The sequence below is a fragment of the Salmo trutta genome, chromosome 30, assembly GCF_901001165.1.
Source record: "Salmo trutta chromosome 30, fSalTru1.1, whole genome shotgun sequence".
In the NCBI taxonomy this organism is placed as follows: domain Eukaryota; kingdom Metazoa; phylum Chordata; class Actinopteri; order Salmoniformes; family Salmonidae; genus Salmo; species Salmo trutta.
Genome location: NC_042986.1, coordinates 3,536,767 through 3,558,787, shown reverse-complemented (window position 1 = coordinate 3,558,787; position 22,021 = coordinate 3,536,767). Strand labels below are relative to the sequence as shown.

Here is a 22,021-nt window from a genome sequence, read left to right as displayed (position 1 = left end):
ATCTAGTAACCATATCTAGGAAAACCAAAGTTCCAACGGCTGGGCCTAATAAGAGGTCATACATATATTTTGTAGTGATTCCTATGTTGTTGATGTAAAGAATATTTGTTGGTACGTGGTGTGTAATGAGGAGCAAACAGATGCTGCACTTGACACATTTATGAAATTGCTTATTCCAGTTACTAATAAGCATGCATACATTAAGAAAATGACTGTAAAAACTGTTAAATTCCTGTGGATTGATGAGGAATTGAAAAATGGTATGGTTGAAAGGGATGAGGCAAAAGGAATGGCAAGTAAGTCTGGCTGCACAAACGATTGGCAAACGTACTGCAAATTGAGAAATCATGTGAATAAACTGAATAAAAAGGAGAAACTACACAATGAAATAAAGATACATTACATAAAGAATGATAGTAAAAAGCTTTGGAGCACCTTGTCACGTCCTGACCAGTAAAGGGGTTATTTGTTATTATAGTTTGGTCAGGACGTGGCAGGGGGTATTTGTTTTATATGGTTCGGGGTGTGTGTGTATGTAGAGGGGTGTTTGGTTTATGTGTTCCGGGGTTTTTGTCATTGTTCTATGTTAGTGTATTTCTATGTTCTGTCTAGTCATTTCTATGTGTAGGTAATTGGGGTTGGGGCCTTCAATTGTAGGCAGCTGTCTTTCATTGCCTCTGATTGAAGGTCCTATAATTAGGAGTGTTTGTTTTGGGAATTGTGGGAGGTTGTTTTGCACTGCTAGGGTTAGCCTGCAAACTGTTATGTTGTCGTCCGTTTTCTTGTTTTTGTGAAGTGTTCGTGGTTATTTAAAATAAACGTCAAAATGAGCACTCAACCCGCTGCGCCTTGGTCCAATTCATACGACGGCCGTTACACAACTTCAATGAAATTTGGGGAAAATAGGTCAACTCAGCCCCGTCGTTCATTGAACCAGATGGCTCATTCTTTACAAAACCAACTAATATTGCCAACAACTTTAATGATTTTTTCATTAGCAAGATTAGCAAATGTAGGCATGACATGCCAACAACAAATGCTGACACTACACATCCAAGTATATCTGACCAAATTATGAAAGACTAATTGTCCTTTTTAATTTGTTGTCTGTCAACATTGACAAGCCACTTGTGTCTGACAACTTGGATGGAAAATTACTGAGGATAATGGCGGACAATATTGCCACTCATATTTGCCATATCTTAAATTTAAGCCAACTAGAAAGTGTGTGCCCTCAGGCCTGGAGAGAAGCAAAAGTCTAGTAAAGCCCTTTTTACTGGCTCAAATAGCTGACCAATCATCCTGTTGCAACAGTTAGTAAAGTTTTTGGAAAAATTGTGATAGCATTGTATTTTACAGTACACAAATTGACAACAGTCATTCAGCACACTTATAGGGAAGGACATTCAACAAGCTCAGCACTTACACAAATGACTGATTATTGTGGGGGCTGATTTGTCAGACATCTGTGAGGCTTTTGACATTGATCATAGTCTGCTGCTGGAAAAACGTATGTATTATAGCTTTACACCCTCTGCTATATTGTGGATAAAGAGTTACCTGTCTAACAGAACACAGAGGGTTTTCTTTAATGGAAGCCTCTCCAACATAATCCAGGTAGAATCAGGAATTCCTCAGGGCAGCTGTCTAGGCCGATTTACTTTTTTTCAATCTTTACTAACGACATGCACTGGCTTTGAGTAAAACCAGTGTGTCTATGTATGCGGATGACTCAACACTATACACGTCAGCTACTACAGCAACTGAAGTGACTGCAACACTTAAAGAGCTGCAGTTCGTTTCAGAATGGGTGGCAAGGAATAAGTTAGTCCTAAATTTTTCTAAAACTAAAAGCATTGTATTTGGGACAAATCATTCACTAAACCCTAAACCTAAATCTTGTAATAAATAATGTGGAAATTGAGCAAGTTGAGGTGACTAAACTGCTTGGATTAACCCTGTTGTAAGGCTGTCTTTAGAGAGAGTGGACCAAAATGCAGCGGAGTTAGTGTTCATGATATATTTAATGAAACAGAACACTATACAATTACAAAAACAATAAACTGACAGCCAACACAGTCCTGTCAGGTGCAAACACTGTAACAATAAATTACCCACAACCCCCAAATGAAAAGTAGGCTACTTATGTGTGACTCCCAATCAGCCACAACCCTCTACAGCTGTGTCTGATTGGAAGTCACACGGCCAAAATAAACGAAACAATCAGAACACACACTTCTCTTCTGCCACGTCCTGACCCAACTACACCCTTTACTGGTCAGGACGTGACAGTACCCCCCCCCCCCCCCTCAAAGGTGCATACCCCGAATGCACCTACACTGAAACCCAAAAAAATCCACGCCCCCAAAAAAAATTCTCCCCCCCTAAACAATAAGGGAGGGAAGGGAGGGTGGCTGCCGTCAACGACGGCACTGTGCTACACCCCACCTAACCTGGAGGTGGATCAGGTGCGGGACGTGGCCTCCGCTGCACCCTTGGCGTCGCCCACTTAGGTTGCGCCCCTGGCCTCGCCGGAGGACTGGTGGGCCACTCTGGCTGCGCCCGGCTGGCGGGCCACTCTGGCTGCGCCGGAGGGCAGGCGGGCCACTCTGGCTGCGCCGGAGGGCAGGCGGGCCACTCTGGCTGCGCCGGAGGGCAGGCGGGCCACTCTGGCTGCGCCGGAGGGCAGGATTCACCAGGCTGGGGAGACATGAGGGAGGCCTGGCTCTGGGCGCAGGCCCTGGACTCACCAGGCTGGGGAGACCCGCTGGAGGTCTGGTCTGAGGAGGCGGCACAGGAGAGACCAGGGTGGAGGGATCCACCAGAGGACTGGTCCTTGGAGGAGGCACAGGATGAACCAGGATGGGGAGACCCACTGGAGGACTGGTCCGAGGAGGAGGCACGGGCTTGACCAGGATGGGGAGACCCACTGGAGGACTGGTCCGTGGAGGAGGCACGGGCTTGACCAGGATGGGGAGACCCACTGGAGGACTGGTCCGTGGAGGAGGCACGGGTTTGACCAGGATGGGGAGACCCACTGGAGGACTGGTCCGTGGAGGAGGCACGGGCTTGACCAGGATGGGAAGACATGCAGGAGGCCTGTTTCTGGGCGCAGGCACAGTCTTCACCAGACAACCAGCACGCACCTCAGGACAAGTATGGAGAGCTGCCTCAGGTGACATCATTTCCACGACACGTTCCGTAGGGCGAATGCCGTGCCTTATGCACCAAACTAGCAGCTCCCTCATCTCTCTCTCCTTTAATTTCCCCATTAACTCCATCACAGTCTCTGCCTCGTACGTCTCGCTCACCTCCAATGTCAACCCGGCTGGCTCTGGTTCCGACTGTCCCGTGTGCCCCCCCCAAAAAAATTATTGGGGCTGCCTCTCGTGCAGGATTTGTTCCCATGTCCATGAGTCCATCAAGCTGTACTCCTGTTGCTCCTTCCTCCTCCGCTGCTTGGTCCTGGTTTGGTGGGTAATTCTGTAAGGGCTGTCTTTAGAGAGAGTGGACCAAAATGCAGTGGAGTTAGTGTTCATGATGTATTTAATGAAACACTATACAATTACAAAAACAAACTGACAGCCAACACAGTCCTGTCAGGTGCAAACACTGTAACAAGAACAATTACCCACAACCCCCAAATGAAAAGTAGGCTACTTATGTGTGACTCCCAATCAGCCACAACCCTCTACAGCTGTGCCTGATTGGAAGTCACACGGCCAAAATAAACGAAACAATCAGAACACACACTTCTCTCCTGCCACGTCCTGACCCAACTACAACCTCTACTGGTCAGGACGTGACACCTGTATTGTAAACTGTCATGGTAAAAACATATTGATGCAACAGTAGCTAAGATGGGGAGAAGTCTGTCTATAATAAAGTGCTGCTCTACCTTCTTAACAGCACTATCAACAAGACAGGTCCTACAGGCTCTATTTTTGTCACACCTGGACTACTGTTCAGTCGTGTGGTCAGGTGACAAAGAGGGACTTAGGAAAATTGCAATTAGCTCAGAACAGGGCAGCACGGCTGGCCCTTGGATGTACACAGAGAGCTAATATTAATAATATGCATGTCAATCTCTGCTGGCTGAAAGTGGAGGAGAGATTGACTTAATCAATACTTGTATTTGTGAGAGGTATTGACATGTTGAAAGCACCGAGCTGTCTGTCTAAACTACTGGCACACAGCTCAGACACCCATGCATTCCCCACAAGACATGCCACCAGAGGTCTCTTCACAGTCCCCAAGTCCAGAACAGACTATGGGAGGCTCACAGTACTATGTAGAGCCATGACTACATGGAACTCTATTCCACATCAAGTAACTGATGCAAGCAGTAGAATCAGATTTTTTTTTAAACAGATACAAATAAACCTTATAGAACAGCGGGGACTGTGAAGCAACACAAGCATAGGCACAGACACATGCATACCCACACATGATAACATGGATTGTGTGTTGTAGATATGTGGTAGTGGAGTATGGGCCTGAGGGCACACACCTAGTGTGTTGTGAATTTTGTAATGAATGTATTGTAATGTTTTTTTAAATTGTAGAACTACATTAATTTTGCCGGACCCCAGGAAGAGTAGCTGCTGCCTTGGGGATCCATAATAAATACAAATACAACATAGGGAATAGGGTGACGTTCCTTTTCAGATGCAGACTCAACTTAAAGATTTTTTCAAGTGACCCACATTTATCTTCAGTTCCACCCTTTCTCACTTTCCCTTTCTTTGTCACAGTCCTGGAGAAGACCGAGTTCAAAGACGAGTCACAGTTCTTCCGTTTCTACGCCGACGAGGAGATGGAGGGTACCAGCTCCAAGAGCAAGCAGCTGCAGCGCAATGACTTCAAGCTCATCGAGAACATCCTGGTCAAGTCCCTAGTGGTGAGTGCAATTACAGTGGTTCCTCCTTTAAAAGTTGCGAGCTTATGCCGCGGGATTTGGAGGTAATTTGTGGTTTAGTACGGTATCCTGCGTCACCACTTCATTGCTCCAGACCAGCGCAAGGGGGAGTTAGAGGACTGATTATGCTTTTGGGTCCTACTGTGTCTCTGACAATAAATTGGCGACATAAGCCTAAATAGAAACTGATAATTGTGCACGACTTTAGTGTTACTTACTAAAACTGTTACACTGAGGTTTTTATTATTTTATTTTATGTTAGGATTATTTTGCTCTTACTGATTCTTTTGCTCTTACTATGTTATGCTATTAGTGTAACCTTTATTTAATTAGGCAAGTCAGTTATAAACAAATGATTATTTACAAGGACAGCTTACTCCTTCCTCCCCTTCGGGGAATTGAACCCCGGTCTTCCGTGTGCCTTGCCCACACGACATTGGGATTCTTAAGCTAAATAGCCCAGTACTGTACTGTCGACCATCATGTTGTACAGCGCCATATTTTCCGTTCCATCCTAACGGAAACCCAGAGGGTTTTTCGTTTTTTCTTGGAGTAGAAACACCATAATATTAATCTAATTAAATAAGCAAGTACCAGTCAAAGGTTTGGACACACCTACTCATTCCAGGATTTGTCTTTATTTTTACTATTTTATACATTGTATAATAATAGTGAAGACGTCACAACTATGAAATAACACATATGGAATCAGTTAAGAACAAATTCTTATTTACAAGGACAGCCTACTCCTTCCTCCCTGTCAGGGAATTGAACCCTGGTGTCCCTCGTGCCCACATTTCCATGTTTACTACAATATGTATTGTAGGCTATGTTTACTTGTCAGATTGCATAGTAGCCTAATAAACAAATGCAGGTGGCTTATCTTCAAAATGCTTTAAATGCTTTATTATCCAAATGTTAAAGCATATACTGTACAGTACTTTTTGGCCCATTCCTCCTAACAGAGCTGGTGTAACTGAGTCAGGTTTGTAGGCCTCCTTGCTCTCACACGCTTTTTCAGTTCTGCCCACAAATTTTCTATAGGATTGAGGTCAGGGCTTTGTGATGGCCACTCCAATACCTTGATTTTGTTGTCCTTAAGCCATTTTGCCACAACTTTGGAAGTATGCTTGGGGTCATTGTCCATTTGCGACCAAGCTTTAACCTGTTATGGCTAGGGGGCAGTATTTTCACGGCCGGATAAAAAACGTACCCGATTTAATCTGATTATTACTCCTGCCCAGAAACTAGAATATGCATATAATTATTAGCTTTGGATAGAAAACACTCCAAAGTTTCTAAAACTGTTTGAATGGTGTCTGTGAGTATAACAGAACTCATTTGGCAGGCCAAAACCTGAGAAGATTCCATGCAGGAAGTGCCCTGTCTGACAATTTCTTGGCCTTCTTGATTATCTCTATCCATTACAGGGGATCTCTGCTGTTACGTGACACTTCCTACGGCTCCCATGGGCTCTCAGAAGGCGTCAAAAAGCTGAATCGTGGCTTTGCAGGCTCTGGCTGAAAAAAAGTAGCGCGTTTGGATAGTGGCTGGTCACAGTACTGTGAGACTCAGGCTCGTGCACGAGTGGACTCCATGTTTTATCATTGAACGAAAACCACCACTCCCGGTCGGAATATTATCGCTTTTTTTACGAGAAAAATGGCATAAAAATTGATTTTAAACAGCAGTTGACATGCTTCGAAGTACGGTAATGGAATATTTAGAATTTTTTTGTCACGAAATGCGTCATGCGCGTGTCCCTTATTTACACTTCGAATAGTGTCTTGAACGCACGAACAAAACGCCGCTGTTTGGATATAACTATGGATTATTTTGAACCAAACCAACATTTGTTATTGAAGTAGAAGTCCTGGGAGTGCATTCTGACGAAGAACACCAAAGGTAATCAAACTTTTCTAATAGTAAATCGGAGTTTGGTCAGGGCTAAACTTGGTCGGTGTCTAAATGGCAGGACGTGATGGCTGGGCTATCTACTGAGAATATTGTAAAATGTGCTTTCACCGAAAGGCTATTTTAAAATCGGACATAGCGAGTGCATAGAGGAGAGGAGTTCTGTATCTATAATTCTTAAAATAATTGTTATGTTTTTTGTGAACGTTTATTGTGAGTAATTTAGTAAATTCACCGGATGTTTGCGGGGGGTATGCTAGTTCTGAACGTCACATGCTAATGTAAAAAAGCTGGGTTTTGATATAAATATGAACTTGATTGAACAAAACATGCATGCATTGTATAACATAATGTCCTAGGGTTGTCATCTGATGAAGATCATCAAAGGTTAGTGCTGCATTTAGCTGTGGTTTTGTTTTTTGTGACATTATATGCTAGCTTGAAAAATGGGTGTCTGATTATTTCTGGCTGGGTACTCTGCTGACATAATCTAATGTTTTGCTTTCGCTGTAAAGCCTTTTTGAAATCGGACAGTGTGGTTAGATTAACAAGAGTCTTGTCTTTAAAATGCTGTAAAATAGTCATATGTTTGAAAAATGGAAGTTTTCGGATTTTAGAGGAGTTTGTATTTCGCGCCACACCCATCATTGGATATTGGAGCAGGTGTTCCGCTAGCGGAACGTCTAGATGTAAGAGCTTTTAACTTCCTGACTGATGCCTTGAGATGTTGTTTCAATATATCCACATAATTGTCCAGCCTCATGATGCCATCTATTTTGTGAAGTGCACCAGTCCCTCCTGTAGCAAAGCACCCCCACAACATGATGCTGTCACCCCTGTGCTTCACGGTTGGGATGGTGTTCTTTGGCTTGCAAGCCTCCCCCTTTTTCCTCCAAACATAACGATGGTCATTATGGCCAAACAGTTCTATTTTTGTTTCATCAGACCAGAGGACATTTCTCCAAAAAGTATGATCTTTGTCCCCGTGTGCAGTTGCAAACCGTAGTCTGGCTTTTTCATGGCGGTTTTGGAGCAGTGGCTTCTTCCTTGCTGAGCAGCCTTTCAGGTTATGTCGATATAGGACTCGTTTTACTGTGGATATAGATACTTTTGTACCTGTTTCTTCCAGCATCTTCACAAGGTCCTTTGCTGTTGTTCTGGAATTGATTTGCACCGAAATACGTTCACCTCTAGGAGACAGAACGTGTCTCCTTCCTGAGCGGTATGACGGCTACGTGGTCCCATGGTGTTTATACTTGCGCACTATTGTTTGTACAGATGAACGTGGTACCTTCAGGTGTTTGGAAATTGTTCCCAAGGATGAACCAGACTTGTGGAGGTCTACAATTTTTTTTCTGAGGTCTTGGCTGATTTCTTTTGATTTTCCCATGATGTCAAGCAAAGAGGCACTGAGTTTGAAGGTAGACCTTGAAATACATCCACAGGTACACCTCCAATTGACTCAAATGATGTCAATTAGCCTATCAGAAGCTTCTAAAGCCATGACATAATTTTCTGGAATTTTCCAAGCTGTTTAAAGGCACAGTCAACTTAGTGTATGTAAACTTCTGACCCACTGGAATTGTGATACAGTGAATTATAATTTAAATAATCTGTCTGTAAACAATTGTTGGAAAAATTACTTGTGTCATGCACAAAGTAGATGTCCTAACCGACTTGCCAAAACTATAGTTTGTTAACCTCTCTGGGCCAGTGGGACGTTTGCGTCCCACCCTAATCAACAGCCAGTGGAATCGCGGGGCGCGAAATACAAACCTCAAAAATGCTATAACTTCAATTTCTCAAACATATGTGTCACGGTTGTCTTCGTCCTCTGACGAGATAACGAAATCGTCATCGGAAAATGTGGACCAATACGCAGCAGGTTCGTGAATGCTCATCTTGATTTTTATTCACTACAAAAATGAACATACAAAAATAACAAAATACGAAAACGAACAACTAACAGTCTGTCAAAGCATAGTGCTTTACACAGAACAATCACCCACAAAACACAAACACAAACACACCCTCATTTATGAGACTCTCAATCAAAGGCAGATAGAAAACACCTGCCTTCAACTGAGAGTCCCAACACCAATTCACCAGACATAGAAACAGACATACTAGACTCCACATAGAAATACCTAAACAAACCAACACCCGGAATTACTAAAACAAACACCCTTAAACCAAACACACCACCCTGAACCACATAAAACAAATACCCTCTGTCACGCCCTGACCAAACTACAAACAATTAACCTTATATACTGGCCAGGACGTGACAGTACCCCCCCCTTAAAGGTGCTACCCCAGAAGCACCTTAAAAAACAAAAAAAAATACCCCCAAACAATACCTAAAAGAAAAATTCCCCCTTACTAAAGGGAGGGAAGGGAGGGTGGCTGCCGTCAACGACGGCACTGTGCTACACCCCCCCCTCCCCAACCCACCTATCTTGGAGGCGGCTCAGGTTCTGGCCGTTCCAGGCAGTCTGGGCAGTCTGGCGGTTCGGGGCGGTCTAGGCAGTCTGTCAGCTCGGGGCGGTCTGGGCAGTCTGTCAGCTCTGGGCAGTCTGTCAGCTCCGGCAGGTCAGGGCAGTCTGTCAGCTCCGGCAGGTCAGGGCAGTCTGTCAGCTCCGGCAGGTCAGGGCAGTCTGTCAGCTCCGGCAGGTCAGGGCAGTCTGTCAGCTCCGGCAGGTCAGGGCAGTCTGTCAGCTCCGGCAGGTCAGGGCAGTCTGTCAGCTCCGGCAGGTCAGGGCAGTCTGTCAGCTCCGGCAGGTCAGGGCAGTCTGGCCACTCCGGCAGTTCAGGGCAGACTGGCCACTCCGGCAGTTCAGGGCAGTCTGGCCACTCCGGCAGTTCAGGGCAGTCTGGCCACTCCGGCAGTTCAGGGCAGTCTGGCCACTCCGGCAGTTCAGGGCAGTCTGGCCACTCCGGCAGTTCAGGGCAGTCTGGCCACTCCGGCAGTTCAGGCAGTCTGGCCACTCCGGCAGTTTCAGCGCAGTCTGGCCACTCCGGCAGTTCAGCGCAGTCTGGCCACTCCGGCAGTTCAGCGCAGTCTGGCCACTCCGGCGACTGTTGACTGACGGGCAGCTCCGACGACTGTTGACTGACGGGCAGCTCCGACGACTGTTGACTGACGGGCAGCTCCGACGACTGTTGACTGACGGGCAGCTCCGACGACTGTTGACTGACGGGCAGCTCCGACGACTGTTGACTGACGGGCAGCTCCGACGACTGTTGACTGGCGGGCAGCTCCGACGACTGTTGACTGGCGGGCAGCTCCGACGACTGTTGACTGGCGGGCAGCTCCGACGACTGTTGACTGGCGAGGCTGGGTTTACGCACTTGCCGTTTAGTGCGGGGAGCGGGAACAGGACGAGTCGGACTGGGTGGACGCACTTCCGGGTCCGCACGAGAGACAGGAGCTGGAAACCCAGGGCTATGGAGGCGCACAGCCGGTCTAGATCTTACCTCCTGCACAACCCGCCTTGGCTCGATGGAACTAGTAGCCCTGCACGAGCGGAGTGCTCGTACAGGGCAGACTGGGCTGTGCAGGGGCTTGATGGTAGCCGTGCGTAGAGCGGGAGTTGGGTAGCCTGGTCCTCGGAGGCGTACCGGCGACCAGATGCGCTGCGCAGGCATCCTCCTACCAGGCTGGATGCCCGCTCTAGCACGGCACCTGCGAGGGGCTGGAATAACTCGCACCGGACTGTGCGTGCGTATGGGTGAGATATTGCGCTTCTCAGCGAAACATGGCGCTCCCCACCTCATACGCTCCTCCATATAACCACGGGTAGCTGGCTTCCGGCTCTTCCTTCGCCTAGCCAAACTACCCGTGTGCCCCCCCCCCAAAATTTTCTTGGGGGTGCCTCTCGTGCATCTCCTTCAGCGCGTCCACTCTGGCCTCGTACCAACGCCTCTCTGCCTTGGCTGCTTCTTCCTCTGCTGCTTGGTCCTTGAGTGGTGGGTGATTCTGTCACGGTTGTCTTCGTCCTCTGACGAGATAACGAAATCGTCATCGGAAAATGTGGACCAATACGCAGCAGGTTCGTGAATGCTCATCTTGATTTTTATTCACTACAAAAATGAACATACAAAAATAACAAAATACGAAAACGAACAACTAACAGTCTGTCAAAGCATAGTGCTTTACACAGAACAATCACCCACAAAACACAAACACAAACACACCCTCATTTATGAGACTCTCAATCAAAGGCAGATAGAAAACACCTGCCTTCAACTGAGAGTCCCAACACCAATTCACCAGACATAGAAACAGACATACTAGACTCCACATAGAAATACCTAAACAAACCAACACCCGGAATTACTAAAACAAACACCCTTAAACCAAACACACCACCCTGAACCACATAAAACAAATACCCTCTGTCACGCCCTGACCAAACTACAAACAATTAACCTTATATACTGGCCAGGACGTGACAATATGACTATTTTACACCATTTCAAAGATAAGACTCTCGTTAATCCAACCACGTTGTCCGATTTCAAAAAGGCTTTACAGCAAAAGCAAAACATTAGATTATGTCAGGAGAGTACCCTGCCAAAAATAATCACACAGCCATTTTCAAAGCAAACATATATGTCACAAAAACCAAAACCACAGCTAAATGCAGCACTAATCTTTGATGATCTTCATCAGATGACACTCTTAGGACATTATGTTATACAATACATGCATGTTTTGTTCAATGAAGTTCATATTTATATAAAAAAACAGCTTTTTACATTAGCATGTGATGTTCAGAACTAGCATACCCACCGAAAACTTCCGGTGAATTTACTAAATTACTCATGATAAACGTTGACAAAATACATAACAATTATTTTAAGAATTCTAGATACAGAACTCCTTTATGCAAACGCTATGTCAGATTTTAAAATAGCTTTTCGGCGAAAGCACATTTTGCAATATTCTGAGTACATAGCTCGGCCATCACAGGCTAGCTAATTTGACACCCACCAAGTTTGGGGCAACCTAAACTCAGAATTACTATTAGAAAAATTGGATTATCTTTGCTGTTCTTCGTCAGAATGCACTCCCAGGACTTCTACTTCAACAACAAGTGTTGTTTTGGTTGCAAATAATCCATAGTTATATCCAAATACCTCCGTTTTGTTCGTGCGTTCAGGTCACTATCCAAAGGGTAACGCGCAAGCGCATTTTGTGACAAAACATTTCAAAATATTCCATTACCGTACTTAGAAGCATGTCAAACGTTGTTTAAAATAAATTTTTATGCTATTTTTCTTGTAAAATAGCGATAATATTCCAACCGGACAACGTTGTATTCATTCAAAGACTGAAAGAAAAAAATGGGGACAGTCTCACTGTCCCCAGGCAGGCCAATTACAAACTCTGCTGCTGTACTTTGCCCAGAGACAGGAGACACGTCATTCCGCTTTCTGAACGCTTTAGAGAGCCAATGGAAGCCTTAGAAAGTGTCACGTAACAGCACAAATGCTGTAATGTCGATAGAGATGCAACAGAAGGACAACAAATTGTCATACAGGGCACTTCCTGCATGGAATCTTCTCAGGTTTTGGCCTGCCATATGAGTTCTGTTATACTCACAGACACCATTCAAACAGTTTTAGAAACTTTAGAGTGTTTTCTATCCAAATATACTAATTATATGTATATTCTCTGGACAAGAGTAGTAACCAGTTTAAATCGGTACGTTTTTTATCCGGCCGTGAAAATACTGCCCCCTAGCCCCAACAGGTTAACAAGAGATTTGTGGAGTGGTTGAAAAACGAGTTTTAATGACTCCAACCTAAGTGTATGTAAACTTCCGACTTCAACTGTAATTGAGGTATATATGTACATTTAACTAAGAATAAACTGACTAGGCAACAGAATAGATAATAAACAGTAGCAGCAAAACCTTTGTGATGGGTCAAAAGAGTGTCCCAACAAATTGTGCTATTGTTTTTTCACTTTATTTGTAACTTATTTTGTACATCATGTTTCTGCCACCGTTTCGTATGACTGAAAAGTGCTTCTAGATATCAGGACAGCAATTTCTCACCTCGGACTGGAAGAATGCCAGGTCACTGACCTCCACACTGCCAGGTCACTGACCTCCATATAGTCTGTCTTATCGTCATCGGTGATCAGGCCTACCACCGTTGTGTTGTCAGTAAACTTATTGATGGTGTTGGAGTCGTGCGAGGCCACGCAGTCATGGGTGAACAGGGATTACAGGAGGGGACTGAACATCCATCCCTGAGGGGCCCCCGTGTTGAGGGTCAGCGTGGCGGATGTGTTGTTCCCTAACCTCACCACCTGGGGGCGGCCATTCAGGAAGTCCAGGATCCAGTTGCAGATAGAGGTGTTCAGTTGCAGGGTCCTGAGCTTAGTGGTGAGCTTTGAGAGCACTATGGTGTTCAATGTTGAGGTGTAGACAATGAACAGCATTCTCAAATAGGTGTTCCTCTTGTCCAGGTGGAAAAGGGCAGTGTGGCGTGCAATAGAAATTGCGTCATCTGTAGATCTGTTGCATTTCGGGTGTAGTGAAAACAAGCATTTCACTACACCTGCAATAACATCTGCTAAATATGTGTATATGACCAATAAAATTGGATTTGTTTTGATGGGGCAGTATGCGAATTGGACTATGTCCAGGGTGTCTGGGATGATGGTGTTGATGTAAGCCGTGACCAGCATTTCAAAACATTTCATGGCTACCAATTTTGAGTACTACAGGGCTATAGTAATTTTGACAGGTTCACTTGGCATTCTTGTGCACAGGAACTATGGTGGTGTGCTTGAAACATATAGGTATTACAGACTGGGTCAGGGAGAGGTTCAAAATGTCAGTGAAGACACTTGCCAGCTGGTCAGCGCAAGCTCTGAGTATGCGTCCTGGTAATCCGTCAGTCCCCGAGGCCTTGTAAATGTTAACCTGTTTAAAGGTCTTACTCACATTGGCTACAGAGAGCGAGATCACACAATCATCCGGAACAGCTGGTACTCTTATGCATAGTTCAGTGTTGCTTGCCTCGAAGTGAGCATAAAAGGCATTTAGCTCATCTGATAGGCTCACATCACTGGGTGGTTGGGTTTCCCATTGTAATCTGTGATGGTTTGCAAGGATCTTAGTCCTATTTTGATGCTTAGCCTGTTTGATGGCTCGTCGGAGGTCATAGTGGATTTCTTATAAGCTTCCGGATTGGTGTCCTGCTCCTTGAAAGCTGCAGCTCTAGCCTTTAGCACATTGCGGATGTTGCCTCTAATTCATGTCTTCTGGTTGGGATATGTACGTGCGGTCATTGTGGGGATGACATCATTGATGCACTTATTAATGAAGCCGGGACTGATGTGGTGAACTCCTCAATGATAGCCGATGAATCCTGAAACATATTACAGTCTGTGCTAGTGAAGCAGTCCTGTAGCTTTTCCATATTGAGCGTCACTGGTACTTCCTGTTTTGAGTTTTTGCATGTATGCATTACTCAAAAGTATAGCGTTATGGTCAGATTTGCCAAATGGAGGGCAAGCCTTCTATGTGTTTCTGTATATGGAGTAAAGGTAGTCTAGAGTTTTATTGCCTCTTGTTGCACAGGTGACCTTCTGGTAAATATGAGGTCAAACTGATTTCAGTTTCCCTGCATTAAAATGACTGGCCACGAGATATGTATTTTCTTGTTTGCCTATACAGCTTGTTGAGTGCCGTCTTAGTGCCAGAATCGGTTAGTATCTTGGTAAATAGACAGCTATGAAAGATATTGCTTAATAGTATGGTCTGCAGCTTATCATGAGTTATTCTAACTCAAGCGAGCAAAAACTTGAGACTTCCTTAACATTAGAAATCGTTGCACCTGCTGTTGTTAAGAAATAGACACAACCCTCCTCCGTTCGTCTAACCCGAGGCTGCCGTCCGGTCTTAAAGATGTATGGATAAATCAACGAGATGTGTATTGTCCTTGTTCAGCCACGACTACGAGAAACTTAGAATATTACAGGATAGTCTCAAACGGAGCTCCTCCGGTTCCTTCTCTAGTGACTGTATGTTCGCCAATATAACGGAAGGTAGAGGCGGTTTATTTGCTCACCAACGCTGTCTTGTCAGGATACTGGTTCATCTGCCTCTTTTGCATCGTCGCTTCCTCTTTCGAGTCCGCGGCATTAGGGTCTGGTATGGAATAAGCCGAACGTCCAGAGCTGCCGACTCGTTGAAGTAGGAATTGTCATCCAAATCGAAGTTAGTGATCGCATTCTGATGTCCAGAAGCTGTTTTTGATGACAGGAAATGATGGCGGAGAAATTATGTAGATAAGTGTATAAAAAACACAAAATATCAGAATTGTCACATTTACCAACAAGTGCTGGAAGAATGAGAGGAATTTAGAATCCCCTTAACCCCTTAAGAAAAGGGCTGAAACACCTTACATTGCCAGGCTAACATTAAAGCATTAGCTTTCCCTAGCGTTTCTTCAGAAGAACAAAGGAGGAAGTAGACATGATGCCCCATCCACAATGATTAGCTCAAATGCTAATCCTTCCCAGTCCTTACAGCCATGATTGAAGTGATGGACCCCAACACACACACACACACACACACAGCTCTTTGACGCTGCAGAGCCCATTGTTTAGCCGTTCTCCAGTTACCCGTCTCCTCAGACGGGCGTTAGCGATAGCCATCTTATCACAACTATGCAGAAGGGAAGTAACCCCCACCTTGCAATTGGCGACGCTCCCGTTGGTGCTCTGTAATGGAATAGTCCCAAATAAACCCAAATGTGATGTACGTATTTTACGCAGGTCTGTCATTCGTTTGTTATTGACTGCACAGAGTGTGCCAGATAAAATGTTATGATTTTGTTGGTTCGTTGATCTAATGCATAAATTAATGAATGAATCAATGTTGGTCAATGCCTGCTAAGCTCCTTTGTTTATGTTTTTTCTCTCCCCATAGATCCACCCAGAGGAGGAAGACTACGGCTTTGAGATTGAGGAGAAGAACAAAGCCATCGTGGTGAGGTCTGTCACCAGGGGCTCTCACGCGGAGGTGAGGAGTCTATAAACACACAGACACACAGACACGTAAAATACACACAGACATAGATGACGACACACACACACCTCCTATGCTTCCTCCTCCTTACTGACAGAGCCCGTTAGTCCCACTGTGTGAGAAAGTGGTGGTACTGTCACTCTTCCTGTCCCTCTCCTCATGGGGACTTTATTCTCAGTGTGGGGATCAGAACTATTAGACATGCCTGCTCACATTCTCCTCACTGCCATCTCAGCTCTCTCTGTGTGTGTGTGTGTGTGGGTGGGGGTTCTATGCATATGTGTTTATCTGTCTTTCTGCCTGCAGCTGGAGGACAGCCTTATATCTACTCTCTTTCTTTTTGAATCAACTCCTCAAGGTCTTGTTGACTAGTTGGATCAGAGCATATGTGCAACGACTGGGGATCCATGAGGAAGGGATTAGTAAACACAATCTTACAGCACTCCTTCCCTAACTGTCCCTCAGTGTTCCGTAATATCTTACTCCACTCCCTCGCTCCCTGCCCAATCCAACTCACTCCTCCCGCTCTAAGGCCTACAGTTGTACCATCATCCTTACAGTTCCTAAAATGAACCTCTCACACTCCCACCCTACCCTATTTTTCCTCCCTCTCGTTTCCACTCCATCTCACTCCTCCTCATCCCCCTTCTATTCCTCCCCTCCTCTGCTCCAGACAGTGCCAGTCTAGTTGGGCCCTGGCTGACACAGAGCGTGTGAATCCAAGACTGCCCAAACACTGAGTCCGTCTGTGTGTGTGCTTTGTGAATGAGGCCCAGCTGATTCCCAGGGCCCAGTGGGGGGAAAAAAACCTGGGAGAGCCAGGGACTCCGGGAGGGTTGCGGGGAGAATACCTAACACACAAATGTGAAAACGCACGCAGGCACACTCACTCACTCAGTGGGCCACTGTGTCCTCCAGAGCCAGCCCCCCAGACAACCAAAGCCAAGCGTCATACTAGTGGATCTGGTCCCTGTGTCCTGGGCTAGCCAGAGAGGATATAAAGGCTGCCGTGAGAATAGCTGTGTTTTTCATCATTTAGATGTTATTTTTTAGGCTATTGCCATCACTTATCCAGGTTTTATAAGTGAAATCTGGTCGAACATTGTTCACACTGTTTTATATCTGAAAAACAAAATGGACACTGACGTACCAGAAATGAAGAGACAACCTACCCTGATGCTCCACCGTTGTTGTCTCTCTCTCCATCCTCCCCTCCAGATGGCGGGGCTGCAGGAGGGCAGGAAGATCTTCACCATCAATGAGGACCTGGTGTTCCTCAGGCCCTTCCAGGAGGTGGAGACCATGATCAACCAGGCCTTCTGCATCCGCCGCTCCTTGCGCATGCTGGTCAACACCAAGGCCAAGGAGTGAGTACACAGGCATGTGTATACACACACACACACACACACACACACACACACACACACACACACACACACACACACACAGAGAGACAGGTATCCTCTACACACCTACACTATCAACCAGGCCTTCTGCATCCGCCGCTCCTTACGCCTGCTGGTCAACACCAAGGCCAAGGCGTGACTACACAGGCATGTGTATACACACAGACAAGTATCCTCTACAAACCTACACTAGTGGCAGTCGGTGCTGTTTAAGATGAGGGAGGACGATTATTTTTTTATGACCATGGCCTTATTTCTATTACAGCATATTGGAAGACTGTCGTATTCGATTCATCCAGCTTAATGTAACACCGATAGGTTTAGGGTACTTCATGATACTCAAATGTTCCTGTACACATCATGTGGTTGCTCCGACCGAGCCTATGAATGAAAGTTTACAATGTAGGTGAACAGGTAGAGAGACATTTGAGTCATCAAGGTGACAGACATTGGCACATTCAATACCGCCTTGCACAATCTTACCTGCATCTAGCTGATCTAGTGTGTAGTCATTAGTCCAACAGTTGCAAACGAGTTTCTATTGGACAGGTATGTTTATCCCTGTTTTTGTTCGGTTTGCTTCTGTTTAAGAAACGTTTTTCAACAGAATCGGCGGAATGAATACACACCTGATCACATGCAAGGGTGTTTCGAGTAATCAGAGAAAACGAGTATCGTAACGGATATGGGCAATTTTCTGGATCAGATTACAGATTAGTATCGGGAAAAATAATACTTTTTCACAAAAGCAGTGCACTGGGCCTTTACTAGTCCTCCATTAGCAGACCCATATAGCCTTCTGAATTGCACCCCCAAAAAATGTATAGCGCCTAAATATAGCTCCGTTTATTGCATAAATGGTGCATGGATTTGAATGAATTACAGTGTAGGCTAATCCGTGTGTAAACTATGACACAATGTAAATGGAGAAGGCTAAAACGTGGTCAGCGGCAGATCAAAATGGCAGCACCAAGTCTCCGGGTGAACGGAGGAGTTGTCCATGGTGCTGTCATTCAATATTCTTTATTTACCCTGTTCGTAATGAGCACAGGAAGGTTGCATTTTGGCTTCTGCTCAGATGGCTGAAGCGAGCGGGGAACACATGCAGCACACAGACACCACCGGCTACAGACCTACCAAAGATCTGACTTGCAGTGGTGTAGTGGTATTTCTGTAGATGAGGAACCGCACAATTTGCCTATATATACACGGGGTACCAGTATCGAGTCAATGTGCAGGGGTACGAAGTACAGTTGTAGTCGGAAGTTTACATACACCTTAGCCAAATACATTTAAACTCAGTTTTTCACAATTCCTGACATTTAATCCTAGTAAAATTCCCTGTTTTAGGTCAGTTAGGATCACCACTTTATTTTAAGAATGTGAAATGTCAGAATAATAGTAGAGAGTGATTTATTTCAGATTTTATTTCTTTCATCACATTCCCAGTGGGTCAGAAGTTTACATACACTCAATTAGTATTTGGTAGCATTGCCTTTAAATTGTTTAACTTGGGCCAAACCTTTCTGGTAGCCTTCCACAAGCTTCCCACAATAAGTTGGGTGAATTTTGGCCCATTCCTCCTGACAGAGCTGGTGTAACTGAGTCAGGTTTGTAGGCCTCCTTGCTCGCACACACTTTTCAGTTCTGCCCACTCTCTTTGAGTCAACTACTCACCACATTTTATGCACTGCAGTGCTAGTTAGCTGTAGCTTATGCTTTCAGGACTAGATTCATTCTCTGATCCTTTGATTGGATGGACAACATGTCAGTTCATGCTGCAAGAGCTTTGATAGGTTGGGGGACGTCCTCCGGAAGTTATCTTAATTACTGTGTAAGTTTATGGAAAAGGGGGGTGAGAAAGATGAGCCTCCTAGCTTTTGTATTGAAGTCAATGTACCCAGAGGAGGATGGAAACTAGCTGTCCTCCGGCTACAACATGGTGCTACCCTACAGAGTGCTGTTGAGGCTACTGTAGACCTTAATTGCAAAACAGTGTGTTTTAATCAAATATTTGGTGACATGAATATATTAAGTATAGTTTTATCTAAAAAGGGTTCACTTTTTTAATGTTTCACAATTGTTTTAAATTCACTGACGCTGGTCCTTCCCTTCCTCCTCTGAGGAGCCTCTACTGACCTACACACACGTGTGCGCACGCATACATACACACTCTCTTGTTGTTATAGGATTGTGAAGATTCCAGACACTCCCGATGCCCTGTCCTTCAAACTCAGTGGCTCTGCCCCACCTCATGTACACGCAGTAAGGAAAGGTGAGTAACAACCTCTCTGATTGGGAAGGGGGATACCTAGTAAGTTGTACAACTGAATGCATTTAACTGAAATGTGTCTTCCGCATTTAACCCAACCCCTCTGATTCAGAGAGGTGCGGGGGGCTTCCTTGATCAACATTACGTTATAGGATGAGGCGTTACCTGCCAGCCATGCACCTGTTAACTTCAGTTCCAGTTTCTTGAGGCTCTGCTTTTTAGGACCACATGTTCGCCAGGCTAGGGTCAAAGGACCACATGTGTGTGCTAGGGTCAAAAGGACCACATGTGTGCGCTAGGGTCAAAAGGACCACATGTTTGCCAGGCTAGGGTCAAAAAGACCACATGTTTGCCAGGCTAGGGTCAAAGGACCACATGTTTGCCAGGCTAGGGTCAAAGGACCACATGTTTGCCAGGCTAGGGTCAAAGGACCACATGTTTGCCAGGCTAGGGTCAAAGGACCACATGTTTGCCAGGCTAGGGTCAAAGGACCACATGTTTGCCAGGCTAGGGTCAAAGGACCACATGTTTGCCAGGCTAGGGTCAAAGGACCACATGTTCGCCAGGCTAGGGTCAAAGGACCACATGTTTGCCAGGCTAGGGTCAAAGGACCACATGTTTGCCAGGCTAGGGTCAAAGTACATTTTTAATTTGGTTTACAACTGTTGAGTCACGAGCAAGGGATGGGTCCAAATGTGTAAAACAGTTGGATAAGGAAGGAGGAAACATGGCCGCCGATTATTTTCTGCTGCATTGAGGGAGAAGGAGTCACTACCCGGGGTCTTGCTTCTCTTTTATTATGTCAGAGGGAGCTCATACACTCTGATCTGGCTGCGCACACACAAACACACACACGCAGGCTCCTTTCAGCTACTGGCCCCATGGGAGTTTCTAAAGGATGATATCATACTCCCCAGCTCCTTCTCTCTTCTCCTAAATCAGGATCCTGGTTGACGGCTGGGATTTGGTTGGCTTGGGTTGGCTGCTAAACTGAGGTTATGGAGTCGTGTGCTTTGTGTGAGGTGGATCACTGGGGAAATTATGCTAAGGCTGGTATTTTTAAACGGGACAGGAGATCTGTTCGTATTTTAGGGCACAGCTAAAGTGTTACCAGACAACTTATTTCAGGACCAAAACAATATAGGAACTTTAATTATTATTATACACATAGCTTTATAATAATATATGCCATATAGCAGATGCTTTCATCCAAAGCGACATACAGTCATGTGTGCTTACGTTTTATGTATCAGTGGTCCCGGGAATTGAACCCAAAACCCTGGTATTGCTAATGCCATGCTTTACCACCTGAGCCACACACCTATCTACTTCTTAGATGAGCAGATGGTCTTGGATATGCCTTATTCTCTGATAATGATAAAAACAGATTCTTCATCTCAATGGGATCTCCAAATAAAATAGAATGAACAAAATATTTACAGAATGAACCAGATAGATAAGGATACGTTGTACACATGCTGCTATTATAGAGAAACACTCATTCAACATGCATACATTCTGTGACATCGGTGGTTACAGGATTACACATAAGAACTGTGTCCCCGCCCACTTTGACCCCTGTGTGATTATAGGGTCGGTGGCGGCGGTGGCAGGCCTCCAGCCAGGTCAGTGCATCCTGAAGGTGAATGGCAACAACATGAACCATAGCAACTACCAGGAGGTCCTGGAGCACTTCACCTCCCACCACGACCAGCAGGATCAGCCCGACATGGTGAGACATAGTTTGCGTGCAGAGCTGTGGTCCAGCGGTAACACTACCGGATCCATACACACATGGGACTCCCTACTGGAAAACAGGGTTCAATCCATGTCTCATCCCCCTCTGATTCTTACTGTCTGTCAATAAAGCATTCAAATACATAGGGAGAATCTCTTTTTTTAAGAAAGAGACATTTGACGACAAACAATGTTTTAATACTGTACGCACAATATTAGGGAAACATACATGATCAGAGATTCAACCATGATGGCATTAGCCTAACGTACCATTGCTACTTTTCTACCAGTGTCAAGACGTGTTTCAATCAAACTACTGTAGTGTGTTCCCTTCTACAGTGTCACATGCAAGGGTTTGACTGGTTTAATGCGTCACAACCAGGGTTCTTCTGCATCCTCAATTTCACTCTTCTATTGTTTACAGTGAACTGCCAATATACCTACTTTTCCCCTTGTTTTTATTTTCCTACTGTGACAAATATTTTGGCTTTATCAGCTTGGGACAGTGCAGGGTATACTATGGAGCAGAGGTGGGACCAAGTCATTGTTTTACAAGTCACAAGTAAGTCTCAAGTCTTAGCACTCAAGTCCCAAGTCAAGACAGGCAAGTCCGAGTCAAGTATCACGTCAAGACCGACAAGTATCAAGTCAAGTCTGAAGTCCTAAACTTTGACTTTCGAGTCCTAAACAAGTCATAATGTGCTCTTCACCAAATGTAACA

The 22,021-nt window shown here is 45.2% G+C and overlaps 1 protein-coding gene across 2 annotated transcripts in view; it reads left to right on the top strand.

Annotated features, from left to right (window-relative positions):
• LOC115168965 (phosphatidylinositol 3,4,5-trisphosphate-dependent Rac exchanger 1 protein-like) overlaps nt 1–22,021 on the top strand; it is a 139,886-nt gene that overhangs the window by 88,917 nt on the left and 28,948 nt on the right. For both annotated transcript variants that reach the window (XM_029724538.1, XM_029724539.1), the window contains 5 exons: nt 4,755–4,900; nt 15,787–15,879; nt 17,104–17,252; nt 19,481–19,566; nt 21,156–21,295. In XM_029724538.1, coding sequence (XP_029580398.1) covers nt 4,755–4,900; nt 15,787–15,879; nt 17,104–17,252; nt 19,481–19,566; nt 21,156–21,295 — 614 coding nt within the window. The remainder of the gene's footprint in view (nt 1–4,754; nt 4,901–15,786; nt 15,880–17,103; nt 17,253–19,480; nt 19,567–21,155; nt 21,296–22,021) is intronic.